The following is a 19,317-nucleotide window of genomic DNA, read 5'->3' as shown; positions in this document are numbered from 1 at the left end:
CAGACAGGACTGAGTGACTGATCTGAACTGATGACACACAGTGCAGGCAAAAGATAAAATAAAAGTAAATTCAATCAATCCTATATATTCCTTCTATACTCTGCTTGAAATAGTCAATGCAACTATTTGAATTATGTATTATTTTTCTTCTTTTTAATGTATGCTGCTTTGCACCTCACCTTTTCACTTTAAAATGTATTTTGGAGACTGTTGGACATCAAGTGTTTCTAGTATTTGAAAGTGTTGAAAATACTTAACCACACAATATGCAAATAATAAGAAAATACTGCTATTATTTAATACCAAGGCCTTATCATCAATCCAAAGTATTCTCCAAATCCCTGTGGCAATGCTGACAATAAATATTTATTTATAAGATAATATAAACATTATCTTTATATAATAGTTACCTGCTTCCTAAGCGTTGCTCTGGTGTCTTAGCCAAGAAGAGTCTGCAAATATCTTTTGCTTCCTCTGTGAAGTTACTGTGTTGGAATCTGACTTCCTCTTTCAGTGTTCTTTGCTTTAAATCCTCTTTACTGACTTTTTCCTTGTAATCTCTGAATGGTGTTCGTCCAGCAACCATTTCATAAATACTGCATCCCATTGCAAACCAGTCCACAGGATAGGAATAACTTGCTTTTTCCATTAGGATTTCAGGAGCCATATAACCATTAGTTCCAGCCTGTAATGCCCCAAGCAAAAAACAAAACAAAAACACTAATGTGAGTGTAACAGACACGGCTGATGCCTTCCCAATGCCCATTCTCCTTCTCTTTCCTTATGAGGGAACCCTAATTTACTTGGAGTGGCCACGTGTCTAACCTGTTCTATTCCCCAACTTTCCCAATAGCCTCTGGTGTAGTCAGGGCAAGCCACGCAATCCATTTTAGCCAATGAGACATTAAGAGGACTTGGCTGGAGTGCATTATGAAGGAGAGAGATACTGTGACTATTGAAGTGGGAAAATCAAGAGATTTTGGTCTCTTGATCAAAATCAAACCTAGACTCTTTTCAGAAAAGGCAATGGCACCCGACTTCAGTACTCTTGCCTGGAAAATCCCATGGATGGAGGAGCCTGGTAGGCTGCAGTCCATGGGGTTACTAAGAGTCAGACACGACTGATCGACTTAGCACAGCAAACTCTTTTAGTCTCCTCACTTCATCCTTAGGTGAAAAATTCACATGGCTGTTGCTAAGAGCCCCTAAATTGTGCTTCTGCTTTTCATTCAAAGATAATAGAAAATTAGATGCATGATTTTTTAAAAGGTAGAGCTCTTTAATGATAATATTGGATGCTCACATAGTAGTATCTGTATAAGAGTTTTTTAGTCTATTTGGCATGTGATGATATTATCATCAGCCATCTTTGCCTATTTGTCTCTGCACTGAAAAATTAACACAAATATTTTAAATCAGAAAATTCCACACATGAAACTTCATTTAACATGAATGACTATATATTATAGGCACACTGCCACTGATAATATATACCAAATGATCATTGGGTTTTTATATATATATATATATATATATATATATGTTTTTTTTTTTTTTTACAGCTTCTCAGGTGACTCAGTGGTAAAAAAAATCTGCCTGCCAATGTAGGAAATGTAGGTTCGATCCCTGGGTCAGAAAGATCGCCTGGAGAGGGAAATGGCAACCCATCCCAGTATTTTTGTCTCAGAAATCCCATGGACAGCGGAGCCTGGCAGGCTACAGTCTATGGGATTGCAAAGAGTTGGATATTTCTGAGCAACTGAGCACACACAAAGACATACACACACACGCACACACATATATATATTACACATAATACACAATTTACCATCTTACCATTTTAAATGCTCAGTTCAACTAGTAAGTACATTCACATTGTGCAATGAATCTCCTAAATTCTTTTCATCTTTAAAAGCTGAAACTCTGTACCCATTAAACAACTCCCCATTGCCCCCACTCCCCAAGCCCTGGCAACTGCCATCTACTTTCTGTCTTTATGAATTTGACCATTCTAGGTACCTCATTTAAGTAGAATCACACAGCATCTCTCTTTGTAACTCAGCATAATTTCACTCATTCATTCAACAAATACTTAACAAATACCTGCAACAAATCTTATAATTATAATGTATATATTTACATTAGAATGTGTTTTCACAAAAACTAAGCTACTTTTGTTTAAAGTATAATGTATATATATAATGTATAACCTCTGCAGCACTTAAAAATGCTAACAACATCCTAAATGACAATTCAGTTCAGTTCAGTTCAGTTCAGTCGCTCAGTTGTGTCCGATTCTTTGCGACCCCATGAATCGCAGCACAATAAACGCCTATTAATACAGAAAACATGAAAACATCAATTATTGACAGAGCTCTGAGAAACAGATGTGCTCTGTGATTTGACTCAGATTTTCAGGAGAGCGGTCAGACACAGACCAATAGGTAAGTAAGATGTATCTACCATTCTCGTTCCAGAACCAGATCACTTGGAGCAAGTAGCTCAAAGAATTGACTCAGAAGAAAGGGAAAGGAATCTACATCAAGATGTTCATAGTGCCATTATGGCCACAGGCTGGAAACACCCAGTGCCTTTCAGTAAAGACAACAGACCAGAGTCACATGTTAATACCAAGAAGTGCATATATGTAATGGGTTTTGCATACTGTTTGTAAATGTGAATTCAGTACACCAGAATAGGTTGAAAAACGTTTTTGTTGTTCATTGGGTGATTTTTTTTCTGTCTGGTTGCATAAGTATATATATATTTTTTTTTTTTTCAATGTATTTTTGGCCGCATTGGGTCTTCATTGCTGTGCATAGGCTTTCTCTTATTGTAGACGGTGGGCTTCTAGTTGCAGTGTCTTCTCTTATTGCAGAACATGAGCTCCATGGTGTGCGGAGCTCACAGCTCAGTCACTGTGGCACACAGCCTTAGCTTCTCTGTGGCATGTGGGATCTTCCCGGACCAGGTATCTAACCCATGTATCCTGCATTGCAAGGCAGATTCTTAACCACTGGGCCACCAGGGAAGCCCAAGTATATGTTTCTTTTATGTGCACAATGTATGTACTACCTTAGGAATATTAAATTTCATGGGTGATTTTTCTACATGGATAATAACAATGAAAAACACGAATAACCCAAGCACTGATTAGGAGTAATTGGCCCGTGCAAGAAAATTCTGGAAGTGACTGGTCTGACAGGCTGGTCATGAGTCAGCGTGGCACTGCTGTTTTCATAGACGTGGACATGTAATTTGGGTGACCTTATGTTCCGGTTTGCCCGGGACAGTACCAGTTTACATCTGTTGTCCTGGCATCTTGTCCAGTGTTACATCTGCCCAGAACAAAAGGGTGCTGGAGGTCCTCTGAGGCCCAGGATATAGTCTTACTCATCATTGTTTCAAACCAGGTATTTACTCCCAAGTCTCCTTTCCTGCATGCCCCAAAACATGTTTGGCAGGTAAACAATAGTAACAATGGTAACCAGACGTTTTCCATTCAATATCCAACAAATATTTGTGGAGCCACCCCTGCAGTGATTTCTAGGGATACCAAGATATACAAGGCCTGGCCCCTGCCTCTGAGGATTTACAGGTTGGTGGAGACAGATCAAAAGGTTAATTCAATAAAGGAGGGTCAATGCCAAAATGGGAGTGGAAAGCAAACAAACGGAGGCCAGAGGGTGTGTGTGTGTGTTTGTGTGTTGGGGATATTTCACTGAAGGGTGACAGCTGAGTTGAATTAGGAGGAAAGAACCTGTCACACAGAGAAGGTTGTCCGGGTAAAGGATGAGTGTAAGAGTTGGAGTCCAGAAAAACGTGGGGTGCCCAGGGAACTTTAAGGAGTTTCGGATTTCTAGAATAAAAGATCTGTGAGATGCAATGGTGGGAGGGGAATCTGGAGGGGGAGATGTGGACGAAATTGAGAAATGCTGTCTGCCAAGGTAACAAAAATCCATTCCCAGGCTCCCTTTTCTCTTCGTCCCTCTGTGTAGAGCCAGAAGGCTAAGTACTCCATCTCCCGGCCTCTGTTGCTCCCAGGGTGGCCATGTGATAATGTGACATGAGTTGTATTGAAAGGTGTGCAAGGCAAAGGCAATGAGAGTTGTGGAAAGACTTAAAAAAACGGAAATACATAAAAGATATAAGATGGATTCATGGATCCATAGGGGGAAGGATAGATGGATGGACAGGTGATAAAGCACATATAAAATGTTAATAATATACAATGAAATACTATATAAAAAAGAATAAAGCATGGATAAATGTTACAACATGGATAAGCCTTAAAAACATTATGCTAAGTGAAAGAAACAAGTCACCAAAGACCACTTACTGTATGACTCCATTGATATGCAGTGTCTAAAATAGGTGATTCCATAGATTCAGAAAGTAGATTAGTGGTTGTTTAAGACTGGGAAAGGTGGCACAGCGGGCAAAGAATCTGCCTGCAATGCTGGAAACATAGGAGATGAGGATTGGATCTCTGGGTCAGGAAGGAGGTCGTAGCAACCCACTGCAGTATTCTTGCCTGGAGAATCCCATGGACGAGGAGCCTGGCAGGCTACAGTCCATAAGGTTGCAAGAAGTCGGACACGACTGAGCAACTGGGCAGGAACGCATGTGTGCAAGGTTGGGAGAAGGGGAATGAGAGTGACTGTTAATTGACAGGTGGTTTCTTTTAGGGGTGAAGAGAATATTCTAAAACTGTGATAATGTTCACGTATCTGTGAATATACTAGAAACCACTGGATTGTACACTTTATATGGGTCAATTTTATGTATTTAAATTATATCTCAGGACTTCCCTAGTGGTCCATTGGTTAAGAACCTGCTTGGGACGTGGGTTTGATTCCTGGTCAGGGAACTAAGACTGCACGTGCCACAGGGCAAGTAAGCCCACAGGCCACAGCTACTGAGCCCACGTGCCACAACAAAAGATCCCGCACATTGCAACTAAGAGCCAGTGCAGCCAAATGAATATTTAAAAAAGTAAGTTATATCTCAATAAAGCTGTTTATAAAGAAATCTGAGCGCTGAAGAACTGATGCTTTTGAACTGTGGTGTTGGAGAAGACTCTTGAGAGTCCCTTGGACTGCAAGGAGATCCAACCAGTCCATCCTAAAGGAAATCAGTCTTGAATATTCATTGGAAGGACTGATGCTGAAGTGGAAACTCCAGTACTTTGGCCACCTGATGCGAAGAACTGACTCACTAGAAAAGACTCTGATGCTGGGAAAGATTGAAGGCAGGAGGAAAAGGGGACGACAGAAGATGACATGTTGGATGGCATCACTGACTTGATGGACATGGGTTTGAGTAAGCTCCGGGAATTGGTGATGGACAGGAAAGCCTGGCGTGCTGCAGTCCATGGGGTCACAAAGAGTTGGACACGACTGAGCGACTGAACTGAACTGAAAGCTGTTTAAAATGTCTATGGTAAAATCTAGGTAATGGGTATACAGGCGCTCATTGTGAATTCTTTCAACTTCTCTATATGTTTGAAAGTTTTCATAATAGAATGTACAGGGAGGGCTTCCTTGGTGGCTCAGTGGTAAAGAATCTGCCGGCCAATGCAGGAGACACGGGTTCAGTCCCTGATCTGGGAAGATTCCGCATGCCGAGGAACAACTAAAACGGCTGCCACAACTACTGAGCCTGTGCCCTAGAACCCACACTCCACAAAAGAAGCTACCACAAGAGAAGCCCAGCCACTGCGATGAAGAGCAGCCCACTCACCACAACTAGAGAAAAGCCCCCACAGCAACGAAGAGCCAGCACAGCCAAAAATAAATACAACTGTATAGAAAAAAAAAGAAAGCACAGGGGAAAAAGGAAAGAGGGGCAGGGGAATGTGATGTCAGATGTAACCACACTGGCTTCTAGTTTAATGGGTACATGAGACTCTTCCAGAAGGGTCACAAGGAGGAACCACAGGAGAGGGGCATCTGTCTGCCCAGCTCCCTCTCATCTCCCATTGCCATTAGTCAATAGTAACCCTGTATGCTATAACTTATACGTGGAATCTAAAAAACTACAACAAATCAGTGGCTATAACAACAGCAACCACAAAAAAGCAGACTCACAGATATAGAGAACAAAACAGTGGCTACCAGTGGCAGGGGCAATATAGGGATAGGAGATTAAGAGGCACAAACTATTAAATATAAAATAAGCTACAAGGATATATTGTACAACACTGGGAATTGTAGCCAATATTTTATAATAACTATAGATGGAGTATGTGTATGTGTTAGTTGCTTCAGTTCAGTTCAGTTTAGTCACTCAGTCGTGTCCGACTCTTTGCGACCCCATGAATCGCAGCATGCCAGGCCTCCCTGTCCATCACCAACTCCCGGAGTTCACTCAAATTCATGACCATCGAGTCAGTGATGCCATCCAGCCATCTCATCCTCTGTCATCCCCTTCTCCTCCTGCCCCCAATCCCTCCCAGCATCAGGGTCTTTTCCAATGAGTCAACTCTTCGCGTGAGGTGGCCAAAGTACTGGAGTTTCAGTTTTAGCATCAGTCCTTCTAATGAACACCCAGGACTGATGTCCTTTAGGATGGACTGGTTGGATCTCCTTGCAGTCCAAGGGACTCTCAAGAGTCTTCTCCAACACCACAGTTCAAAAGCATCAATTCTTTGGCGCTCAGCTTTCTTCACAGTCCAACTCTCACATCCATACATGACCACTGGAAAAACCACAGCCTTGAATAGACGGACCTTTGTTGGCAAAGTAATGTCTCTGCTTTTGAATATGCTATCTAGGTTGGTCATAACTTTGCTTCCAAGGAGTAAGTGTCTTTTAATTTCATGGCTGCAATCACCATCTGCAGTGATTTTGGAGCCCCCCAAAATAAAGTCAGCCACTGTTTCCACATCTATTTGCCATGAAGTGATGGGACCAGATGCCATGATCTTCGTTTTCTGAATGTTGAGCTTTAAGCCAACTTTTTCACTTTCCTCTTTCACTTTCATCAAGAGGCTTTTTTAGTTCTTCTTCACTTTCTGCCATAAGGGTGTTGTCATCTGCATATCTGAGGTTACTGATATTTCTCCCAGGAATCTTGATTCTAGCTTGTGCTTCTTCCAGCCCAGCATTTCTCATGATGTACTCCACATATAAGTTAAATAAGCAGGGTGACAATATACAGCCTTGACGTCCTCATTTTTCTATTTGGAACCAGTCTGTTGTTCCATGTCCAGTTCTAACTGTTGCTTCCTGACCTGTTAGTTGCTTATTCTTGTCCAGCTCTTTGCAACCGCATGGACTGTATCCTGCTAGGTTCCTCTGTCCATGGGATTCTCCAGGCAAGAATACTGGAGTAGGTTGCTGTTTCCTACTCCAGGGGGCCTTCCCGAACCAGGGATTGAACCGTCATCTACTTCACTGCAGGTAGATTCTTCATCATCTGTGCCATCAGGGAAGTCCATAAATGGAGCATAACATTTAAAAATTGAAAATCACTATACTGTACACCTATAACTTACATAATATTGTATATCAACTATATTTCATTTTTTAAAGAAATTTTATTTAAGTTTAATCTCTGCTAGGTCTTTATTGCTGTGTGTGGACTTTCTCTAGTTGTGATGCTCAGAGGCTACTCTCTCGTTGCAGCCCAAGGACTCAGTAGTCTGTGGCATGTAGGATGTTAGTTCCCACATCAGGGGTCAAACCCGTGTACACTGCATTGGCAGGTGATTCTTAACCACTGGCCCACGAGGGAAATTCCAACTATATTTCAATTTGAAAATGTTATTTTGAATTCTCTGACAAGTAAATGTTTAATTGTATTTTGAAATTATATCATGACTAAATATAATAAAAAACAGAATTGTTAAAGCATGAAAGAAAAAGACAGTTACGCTGAAGCTAGCTTGTCTACCCAGATATGTTATCCAGACCCTCAGCAGTCGCGCTGAAAACCAGGTCCCGCATCATACCAAAGTATGATGTTTCATCAGCTTCTTAAAGTGGAGGAGCAACTTGGCCTACAAGTGGTGCCAACAGGGTACTGCCCAAGAGAGAGAGAAAAAGGAGGCATCAGTGAAGACTGTCAGTGTGTGAGTTTGTGAGCCGGTACACCAGCTTCATGAAACTTCTCTATGATGGGCTTTGGCGTGGGGTATTTTTCATCCCGTGTTGGCTACTGGCTGGCCTCTCAGTCTAGAAACTAATGGCTGTCAGTATCATGAAATTTGCTCGAATTATTTCTTTGATCATTTTCTTCCTTTCATTTTCTTTCTTCTCTCTCTCCTGCTCTCTCTCTCTCTCTCTTTAAATCTGAACTTATTGTGTTTCTTACCTTTTGCTTCTATTTTCCATCTCTTCGTCTTTTTCTTTCCTTCCTTTTTTAATCTGGGAGACTTCCTCAGTTTTTCTTCTAACTCTTCTATTTTTTTTTAAAGTACTTTATTAATGGGAAATTTCAAACACACACAAAAGAAAAGACACTAGAATAATAAACCCAGTGTACTCTACTCCCAGCTTTAACAATTATCAACACATGATCAATCTTGTTTCTTTTGTCCTTACTCACTCTTATTGCCCTCCACTCTACTAACTCAGATATTACTTGAAGTATTTCACTATGAATCTTTAAAAGGTAAGGTCACTTTAAAAAAAAAAAAGCAAACAAACCCAAAGCACTACAAACACCATTATCTCACTTTAAAAATAACAATAATTCTTGAATATTATCAAATATCTGGACATGTTTCCCTATTGTTCAGTAAACTTGTCCTCTAAATTGTTTGTTTAAATTTAGATTCAAACAAGGTTCACACAATGTGATTGATTATATGTCTCTTAAATCTCTGTGACAATTTTTTCTGTCTCTCCTCACCACCTCCCCTTGCAAGTTTTTATTAGAAAAAAAATTGGTTAAACTCTAGAGTTTCCCACAGTCAGACTTTGCTAATTGCATTCCTGTGATGTCATTTAACATGCTCCTCTGTTCTTTGTGTTTCCTGTAAGTTGATAGCTAGATCTAGAAACTTCTACTGAACTTTTCATTTCTGCAAATATGTTTTTATTAACATAATTAACACAGAATAATGTGCATAGATCTTATACTGTTGGTTCAGTAAATTTTGATAATTGACTACATCCACACAAATAGAACCCAAACCAGATAAAGAACATTTCCATTCACGTCGAAAGCTACTTTGTGCCCCTTCTGGTTCCTTCTCCTCCCTGCTTCCCAGGCAACCACTTCCTGATTTCTGTCACCATCAATTAGTCTTGCATTTCATATAGAAGGAATTGTAAGATAGATTCTCCTTTGTGTTTGACTTCTCTTTTTTTAAACATAGTGTTTTTTGAGATTTATCCATGCTGTTCTGCAGACATATTTACACATATTTTATTTCCAAATGTCCTTTTTCTTCTCTGAATGTTCTTTGTTTTACAGCATCTGTCCCTGTTTCATGGATGCAATATCTTCCCTTAAATCTCAAAGATAAGAATTGTAGGTTTTCAAAAATGTTCTTTTTTACTCCCTGAATTGTTCCTGTTTGCTCCAAGTTTCTTTCTTCTGTTTGTTTTGGCACTGCCTTTCATTTTGGATGATTTTTTTCAAGTGACAAATGATCTTTGTTTATGCTTAACAGTGTGACACCAAAAAGCTGACAAAAGCTTGGATTTCACTGTAGGGTGATTATGCCAAGCCATGTCATCAAGGATCTCACCTGTAGACCTTTTTTGTTAGGCTATTCAGTGTCCCCAGAGGGAGATTCTCTAATACTCCATAAGAGAGGTGTCAGTCTGCTTGCCCTCATTATGGGTGCTGAGATGGAAAGCTGCTAAAGGTCTCCTTGTGTGTAGTATTTCATCCTCTACAGCTCTGAGTTGGGCTATAAGTTCCTGGGTCAGGCTTCTCTCTGTTGAATCTCTTGAGCTGGGGTGGGAGAGGCATAAAAAAAGACTATAAACCACATCCTACTGCATTTCAGATGGTGATGATGGGTAAATTCTACTTGGTTACATTTATTGTGAGCTTGCTCTGTGTGTGGCAAGCTTCCAATGAGCAGATTTCAGAGGCAAGTGACTTGAAGGATTAAAATCACTAATCAGGACACTGGATAAACATCAGTTGATTGGTAGAAGCTTTAGGGTAAAAGTGGAGAGCATATGCCAGTCCGTCCTGAACAAAGGATTGTGAGACACACACTGGGAGAAAAATTGGAAATATTAATAATGGGAAATAGGTATTGAGTGTTTATTACACGCTAAATATTTTCTCCAATGCTTTCTATGATTTTCTTATTTACTCTTCATGATAACCCTATGAGATAGAGACTACTTTATCGCCCATTTTGCAGACTGGAAAACTAACCCACAGAGGTTAAATCTTGCCCAAGGTCACCCACCCAAGATTTACACACAGGCTTGCGTTGTGAATTACTACACTACATTGCCTCTGTGGAAATGGCTGAGGTAACTTTTTCTTACTCTTCCAAGTTCCCTTCAGGATTTCTTTTTCTCCCTCTAGAGTATCCTCCTTCCCTCTCCCCATCTGCCAAGTACTAAGTCTTCATTGTGGTCCATGCTTGCTTAAGCTACATCTCTTCCCCTTTTCCCAGCAAGTTCTCTGTTCCCTGCCTGCATTTCTGCTCACCAGGTTGGCTGGGCTGCTCCACACCAGAGGCTGCTAGGTGGTGGGAACCAGACCTTGAACCATGCCGGGACCACGTTGCTCCCTCTCCAGGAAATAAGGGAAGAATCGGCCAGCTGGCACTATAGCCCCTTGGGGTTTTGAAGCATTAACAGTATGGAGGGTAACCTCAGACTCATTCCAAATAATTTTCAGCACTAGATTTACCTCTTGACTCTAAAGAGAAAATATCATCACTGACTCAATGGACATGAGTTGGAGCAAACTCTAGGAGATAATGAAGGACAGGGAAGCCTGGTGTGCTGCAGTCCATGGGGTTGCAAAGAGTCGGACATGACTTAGTGACTGAACAAAGAATTTACCTCTTGGCCCCAAAGGCAGAAAATATCAGTGATGGAATTTTGAAGGGCACCACCCCCTTGCAGAGTGGAGGTATTTCACAGAGGAGAAGAATGGAATTAGCAGTGCACGCCAGAGTCTAAGCACCCAAATTCCATCACAGCCTCCAGCTGAAAAAATTAATTGCCTGCCCTTTACGCCATTTGTCTTCTGCATGTGAACTGCCTCCTCAGAACGGGGTGGGAGGAGAGACCGGGCCAAACAGCACGGGGCAGGGTCCAGCCACGCTGACCTCTCGCAGCTCAGTTTAACTCCTGCAGTTACAAAGGGCCCCCGCACATCAGTCTCTATGGCATCAAAACAATCTTTTTCAGTCCGTGTGACCAGAACTGCCATCGCAAGGGCTGTAGGGATCACCCAAGTGTCAGCAGCAACAGGACTCAGTGGAGGTTTTTGTGTATAGTTTAACTTCTTCTTTTGATTCATTTTGTTTTGTTTTGCCATGGTTTTCTAGTGCCCTTGGATGGGCTCACTCTGTCAACACCTGGTCAGGCAAAACACAGTATGCCCAGCATTCAGGATATCAAACATCAAACCTCGTAGGGTTTAGGAAGCCAGTTGTTGTTCTTGAGTTGCTAAGTCGTGTCCTACTCTTTTGCGACCCCGTGGACTGTAGCTCATCAGGCTCTTCTGTCCTTGGGATTTCCCATGCAAGAATACTGGAGAGGGTTGCCATTTCCTTCTCCAGGGGGTCTTTTCCACCCAGGGGTTAAACCAATTTCTCCTGTATTGGCAGGGAGATTCTTTACCACTGAGCCACCAGGGAAGCCAGATGGAGGTTCAAATCCCCACCCACCTGCAAGCGGGCAGCAGGAGGTGCATCTGCCACTGTCATCACACGTGGGTTGCTTAGTCCCATCAGGGCCACCTGTCACCTACAGGTATCCAGACTTGGAGGGAGGTGGACACCCCAGGCGAGCATCAGGATCCCAGCTAGCTTGTGGGGACCTGTGTGGACACCTCCTGCCTGCCTTGCTCTTGCTGTCAGATGCTGGCTTCCCCTGACCCTGCAGCTGTAGTCGCTCTCACCCCTGGGCCCCTGAGAGCGAAGTGGCTGGGTCCAGGCTGGGCGGAATTTGCACACTGAGTTGTCCAAGGGTGGCTCTGGGCAGGAGTGAACTGTGACCTCAGCCGCGGTGATGAGAACAGGGAGTGGACTTTCAGAGGGGCTGAGAGGGCATAGTTCGTCTCTTAATAGTTTTACACGTCCATAAAAAAAGTGTGTCCCCCGAGCATGCGTGCCGTGTGTACAGTGCAGGTCTTTCAAGGTCAAAGTCACTGCCAGTTCCCAGTGAACCTGCAAAGTTGGCAATCTTCAATTCATCAGGAAAAGAAATGCCTGTATCGCGGGCCCCGGGTGTGGCCAGGCCGGGCTGGATTTACTGAGTCGCGCGGGACAAAGAGGCGGTCAAAGAAGCTATCTCCGCGTCTCGCGATGGCCCAGCAAACTGGCCAGCGGAGCAAGAAACCGCCCGCGGATTCTCTTCCCCCCAGTTTATCACAGACCAGATCCACTCGACAGCACAATCCAAACAGAAGAGGGAATCAGAATGTACATCTTTTGTTTGCCGTGGCAGGAGAACTGTTGAGCAGAGGAAAAAAAACAAGCTGAGCTTAGCGCTATCAGCTGTTTCCTGGGGCTCGCTCCTTCCTTCCTCCGAGGGGGGCCCGGCCGCTTTGTTCTCGTTCCCAGCTGTTCCTCTGCGCCTTTAAGCGGTGGCCTTTGCAGACCTCGGAGGAATGCGGCCCGGGACCCCAGGGGACTTTGCTCCGAGGCCCCGCCCTATGAGCTTAGCGCCCCCGGCTGCAGCCTCCAGATCGCCGCCGGCCTAACTTTTGTTCCTCGTCCGCCTGCCTTGTTGCTTTCTGCCAGCCGGGGAAAGCAACTTCCTGGGCCGGGGCGGGAACCTCATCAGAGGGGCTTTGCTACTCTCCCTGACAGCCCTGGGAGAAGGGGATCCAGAAAAGGGGTCCCTGCAAGAACGAATCCTGCACCTATACAGTCTGGCGTCAGTCAGCTCTAGTGCACATCCCAGCTGTACTCATTATTAGCTGGTCACCCCCAGGCCAGTTACTCAACCTCTTTGAGCTTCACAGCTCTGATCTCATAGGATCGTGATGAAGATTAAAACCATAAGACACACTGAGTGCTTTTTCAAAGTCTGGCATGTTTCACACCCTCAATAGGTGTTAGCCACGACCAAGCCAAAGCTGGTCCTGTAGGCAGGGCAGCTACACACACAAAAAACCCAGAAGCCTCTAAGACTCCATCAGATTGAAAGATGAGCCTGGTGCATCATCAGAGATCAATAGCAGTAGTTCTTCCTCTGGAGTGTGTCCTTGGGTGGATTCATGTTCTGTGAATCTGTCCAGTGGCAGGCTGATGCCTGTTTTCCATGATGCCTCTAAAAGGCTCAGAATAAAATCACAAAGCTCCATGTGGCTGTGAGGAAGCAAGATGATGGTGTGTGCCTGCTGGGCTCAGCTAGCAGGCGAGCTGTGCCCTCACCCACTGCCCACCCCGCTGCAGCCTTGGAGTCCTGCTGGCTCTTTGCGTCCCTCAGAGAAAAAGCACAGCAGCCAAGGTCCCTGGAGCAGCTACAGTGCCTTTCCGGTGAGGCAGAAACAGTGCAATAGTGGGGATCACGACAAAGGGTTCGGTGCTGGGCTTCTTGTAGAATAACCATAGCAATCATTTTTTGAGTGCCTACCAAGTGGCTTATCTCTGCTAGGCATTTATCTACCTTAATCTTCTCATCAAGCCTAAGAGGCGAGCAGTATTAACCAAGCTCAGAGAAGAGGCATGACTTGCCTGGGGTTAAGTGCAGGGCTGAGACCAGCCTAAGTAGCAAGTCTGGGCCAATTAGGAGGCAGTCTGCCTGGCTTGGCTGGCTGTCAGTCCTCACTGTCCCCACAACCAAGTGCCCCAGGTGTGGGGTCAGCCTGTGCTTCTATAAACAGCAGCCATAGTAAATGGCAGAACCGGATTGACAAACTCACTGTCCTTCCATCTCACTGATCCTGTAGACCACATTTCATCAGCTGCACTTGATCTGAAAGGATGCTCTGAGCCTCCAACCCATGTCTACCTTAAATTAGAAGATGCGGCAACTGGTTGTTCTCTGGATTGCATCATCTCGCAGGACAGCCCCCTCCTGCTGCAGACTGCAGACCTCACGGCTCTTCTTTCTCCTCACAGCCACAAATCAACAGACAATGTGCCAGCCTGCCCAGTCCCCAGGGAAGACCCAGGGCCAACCTGCTCTCCACACACCAAGCCGTGCAGACTGTCAAATTCTCTTTCCTCTCTCCTTTGGTAACTACAGGTTTGTTCTCTGTATCTCACTCTTTGTGATCCCATGAACTGCAGCCCGTCAGGCTCCTCTGTCCCTGGGATTCTCCAGGCAAGAATACTGGAGTGGGTTGCCATTCCCTTCTCCAGGGGATCTTCCCAACCCAGGGAGCAACCCAGGTCTCCCACATTGCAGGCAGATTCTTTACTGTCTGAGATATCAGGAAGCCCATATTATTTTTTACTTTCCCTATATAAGCAGGATTTCATTCTTTTGTATGGAGAAGTAATATTCTAATGTATGTGTGTATATATACATATATGTGTGTGTGTGTATATACACACATCACTTCTTAAACCGACTGTTGATGGGTATTTCCATGTCCTGGCTTTTGTAAATAGTACTACTATGAACACTGCATTCCCCTATTCTTTACCTTCAACTCCCTCTTCCTGACTGTTCTTCCAAGGCTGATTTGTCACTTCTCTGCCTGGAAATCTTCAATGGCTCCCCAGTACCCTTGGCACTGGGTTCGAATGCCTTTGTCCGACTCCTCCAGCCCTCTAGGGCCTGACATACGCCCTTTTTCCAGTTGCACTTGCTGTCACCCCTCACGCCCTGTGACTTCACACTCGAGGCAGCTACAGAGTCAGTCTGTTCTGTGGCTGAGCTCTAAGCCTCTGATCAGGGCTGTCCACTGAAGCACTGTGGACATGGAGGGTGCTCTTTGGGCGGGGAGCGGGAGGGGGTGTCCTGCACATCGTAAGATGTTCACAGCCTCCCTGGACCCTATCCACTAGAAGCCAGTAGCAGTTCCCCCTTCATGACAAACCAAAAAGTCTCCAGACATTTTCATAATGCTCTGGGGGCCCAAACTGCTCTCGGTTGCAGACCACCACCCTATGCTGAGCCCTGTGCCAAGCCCACTTTCCTTTCGGTTCACCTGGCTCACCTCTGTTTGCCTTACAAGTCTGCCTTTGGTTGTCATTTCCTCCTGGAAGCCCTTCCTGACCCCATGCTGGGGTTGGTGACCTTCCTGCGCACCCAACTGGGACAGCTTGCCTGCTGTACTGTCACTGCCCTGTGGCTTGATGGTCTCTTCCCTGTCCTGGACTTCATGAAGACAGGCATTTGTCTGTACTCAGAGCCAAGTCAGTACCTGTGACATGACCTCACCTAGTAAATCACCTTGACCCCCTCTCCCTTAGCTCATATCCAAACCATTACTGAAGCTGGGTCATTCTGGAATCTCTTTCCAAATCAAACACTGTGCTCTGACTACCCCTCACACCCCCCACCACCCCCCAACACATGTGGGCTGAGCTGCCATCATCTTTCACCGGGATTGCAAACAACCACAATCCACATGAATCCCCTCTGATCTGCTTTCACTTCAGATGGAGTCATTTTGTTCCAAAACGGAATTCTAAACTCTGCCTGCTTTGGTTAAACACTTTCAAAGCCTTTCCAGGGACTTCCCTAGTGGTCTAGTGATTGAGAATCTGCCTGCCAATGCAGGGGATCTGGGTTCGATTCCTGCCCCAGGAAGATTCCACATGCCTCGGAGCAATAAGCCTGTGGGCCACAGCTAGTGAGTCTGCGCCCTAGAGCCAGTGCTCTGCAATAGGAGAAACCACTCCTATAAGAAGACCACACACCACAACTACAGAGTAGCCCGCTCACAGCAATGAAGACCCAGTGTTGCTATGAATAAATAATAAAATTTTGAAAATAGATAAATAAATCCTCCACATGGAAATCTGTTTCTGAGTCAGTTTCTAGTGACACCTACCAAGACACCACCCAAACTGCTTTGCGGAGTGAATTTCTATCTTCTTTCTGATGTCAGTGAGTTTTCCCCTATGGCTGATGCTCAGAGTCTCACATGCGAGTGGGCTCACTTCAGTCACGTCTGACTCTTTGTGACCCTATGTACTGTAGCCTGCCAGGCTCCTCTGTCCATGGGATTCTCCAGGCAAAAATACTGGAGTGGGTTGCCATGCCCTCCTCCAGATAATCTTTCCAACCCAGAGATCGAAACTTTGTCTCCTGTGGCTCCCGCATTGTGGGCAGGTTCTTTACTATTGAGCCACCTGGGAAGCCCCAGAGTCTCACATGTTAACAAATCCTCCCTGAAGAGCCCCACATACCACATCTTCACAGCACTTGTCATCATTGAAAGGTTACATTCATTGGGTGAAATGAAGTTCTGTCTCCTTCACTAGACTGTAAGCTCCATGAGGGCAAGAAATGTCTCTTTTTGCTCATGGCTCTATGCCTTATTTTATTTTATTGTTTTTTGAGGGAGTTTTGGTGGAGACCAGCATGTGACAATAAAGTAGCCAGAATGCCTGTCCTGTGTGGTTCTCAGAAGTAAATTCTCAAAGAGAAGAATACTTGGAGCAGGGTCATAAGGGCTGTGATATATGTAGTTGTCAACCCAGCAATGCTGGGTCTTTGTTGCTGTTTCAAGTAATTAAAACACACTCAGAGATCTTTTAAAAATCACTTATTTAGTGTGTCCCTAGCATTTTATTCAACACAATAAGAGCTTCAAAATAAATATGATGGCTGGGACTTCCCTGGTGGTCCAGTGGTTAAGAATCCAGCTTGCAATGCAGGGGACACAGGTTTGATCCCTGGTAGGGGAACTAAGATCCCACGTGCCACAGAGCAACTAAGCCCATGTACCACAACTACTGAACCTGCATGCCACAACTAGAGAGTCCATGCACCTGAACAAAAGGTCTCACTGCTGCTAAGTCGCTTCAGTCTGTCCGACTCTGTGCAACCCCATAGACGGCAGCCCGCCAAGCTCCCCCGTCCCTGGGATTCTCCAGGCAAGAACACTGGAGTGGGGTGCCATTTCTTCTCCAATGCATGAAAATGAAAAGTGAAAGTGAAGTTGCTAAGTCATGTCCGACTCTTAGCGACCCCATGGACTGCAGCCTACCAGGTTCCTCCGTCCATGGGATTTTCCAGGCAAGAGTACTAGAGTGGGGTGCTATTGCCTTCTCCGAAAGATCTCACAGGACTCAATAAATATCTCATGCAGCAACTAAGACCCGATGCAGCCAAATAAATAAACATTCAGAAAATAAATGTAATGCTGGAGCTCTGTCACCCATCATCCTTCTGAGTGTGAAGAACTGATCAGAGGTAGGGCAAGGTAACCAAACATGTCATGAGCTCTTGGGTCACTGTGCTAATTTCATTCTAATTCCTGACAAAATAGCAAGTTTTAAGGATTGACTCATGTTCCTTAAAATCTGAAGGTCATTGCTCTCCACATAGAACATTGAACTTGAAAAGTCCTGGCACAAGCCCCACTGCCTGTTTTTCCTATTATATTTACCTCATATCTCTAAAACTGCCAAGAGTTAGTTTTAATGTGTGCATGTGAATGTCAGCTGAAAACAGGCTGGAGTGCTTATCACATTTATTATAGGTGAATACTGACGGTGGCTGGGACCACAGTTAATGATATTGTGTCAGGCTGTGCGAGGCTGACTCTGAAATATTAGTCACATGTTTCCCTGTAAAGGTTGGGCTCCTTTTCCAAAGTCTTAACTCCATCAGAGTTAACTTAACTTAACTCCATCAACTAAGCCTGAGATTGGTGTACACATCAGACCAGACTTAGGAAGTTATGCGTCATCACACACACTCATTCTGAGTTTTATTCAATGGAGGGTCTTTTACAGCATTATAAACCAGAGGCAACATTCTGCCCTGTGTGTGAATTTGAAAGTTCAGTTCAGTTCAGTTCAGTCGCTCAGTCGTGTCAAGGTGGAGTCAAAACTATAAGTGCTCTTGAATCTGGCATACCTGGGTTCATCTCACATATGAGCAATGTGACTTTGGATGGGTAACTTAACCTGAGTTTCAACTTCTCCATCTGTAAAATGGAGCTACATCTTTTTGTAAAGGCTCTATCTAGATGCCATCATCACTTAATTGAGAGGTCAGAAAGTTTCCAAACCATCGAGCAGTTATTAGGGGCATCCACTGTTTCTATCTATCTGAATTCCATTCCTATTCTCTTCCATCCCTATTTTCTTTTCTTTTGGCCTTATGGTGCAGCATGTGGGATCTCCGTTCCCCAACCAGGGATCAAACCCAAGGTCCTTGCATTGGAAGTGCAGAGTCTTAACCAATGGGCCACCAGGGAAGTCCCTCCATCCCTGTTTTCTATTGGAGAACACTTCCCTCTGTCCCCAATATTTATATAGGACAGAACTTCTCCCTGGCAACTGAGAACAGAGACCTAGTCCTGGCCAGTGGACTTGGATATGATTGGGCATGTAACTTGAGTTGTCCATTGAGAGTCTTCCCTGGGAATTTGAAGGACCTTTTGTAAAGAACTGTTCCCTTTCCATGAGATTGTTTGGTTGCTAGGATATGCGTGGAGCTGCCAGTGGCCTCCACGTAGGAGCTCCTCAGAGTGAGAGTGAGGCCAGTACCAAGGAGGGCAGAGCTGGGACACAGAGGGAGAGCTTTCAGCGACACTGCTCAGACCCTGGATCAGGCCAAACTGCTAGGCTTCTCAGTTATGAAAACCATTAATTTCATTTTCTTAAGTAACTTCACTTTGTTCCTTAAGATCCCTGATTGATAGCCCAGTAAATCATAGTAAAATGTAGGCCATATGTTCATCTTCTGAGTTTATGAGTCTTTTCCTATAAATAATTCAAAGACTATCTCATAGATTCATGAAATCTTATAGATTAAGGATGTCCTGGGGCCTGCCTGAGATGGCTGACTCCGTGAGTCAGGGATAGGTCTGGGACAGGAAGCCAGGGCCTCTGCATTCCAGCCAGTGCTCTTAAGCATCCTTGCCTCTCATTGTGTGTCTTCCTCAGTCTTTCTCAGACTCAGGCAGAACTACCCTCACCTTTCCTACGTGAATCATTGTCCAACTACCCGCAACCAAGGAGACCCACTGGACAAAGGGCATCACCTTCTAGAAGTGGCTCCATTCCCCCAATAACCATGGCCT

The 19,317-nt window shown here is 44.4% G+C and overlaps 1 protein-coding gene across 1 annotated transcript in view; it reads right to left on the bottom strand.

Moving 5' to 3' along the window:
- Positions 1-19,317, bottom strand: part of GRK7 (G protein-coupled receptor kinase 7) — a 40,327-nt gene that overhangs the window by 11,427 nt on the left and 9,583 nt on the right. The window contains exon 3 of the mRNA XM_086374642.1: positions 411-685. Coding sequence (XP_086230768.1) covers positions 411-685 — 275 coding nt within the window. The remainder of the gene's footprint in view (positions 1-410; positions 686-19,317) is intronic.

Source organism: Bos grunniens, chromosome 1 (genome assembly GCF_055505025.1).
Source record: "Bos grunniens cultivar Pamir isolate PY7600 chromosome 1, Bosgru_T2T1.0, whole genome shotgun sequence".
Classification (NCBI taxonomy): Eukaryota; Metazoa; Chordata; class Mammalia; order Artiodactyla; family Bovidae; genus Bos; species Bos grunniens.
This window is presented reverse-complemented; position numbering and strand designations above follow the sequence as displayed.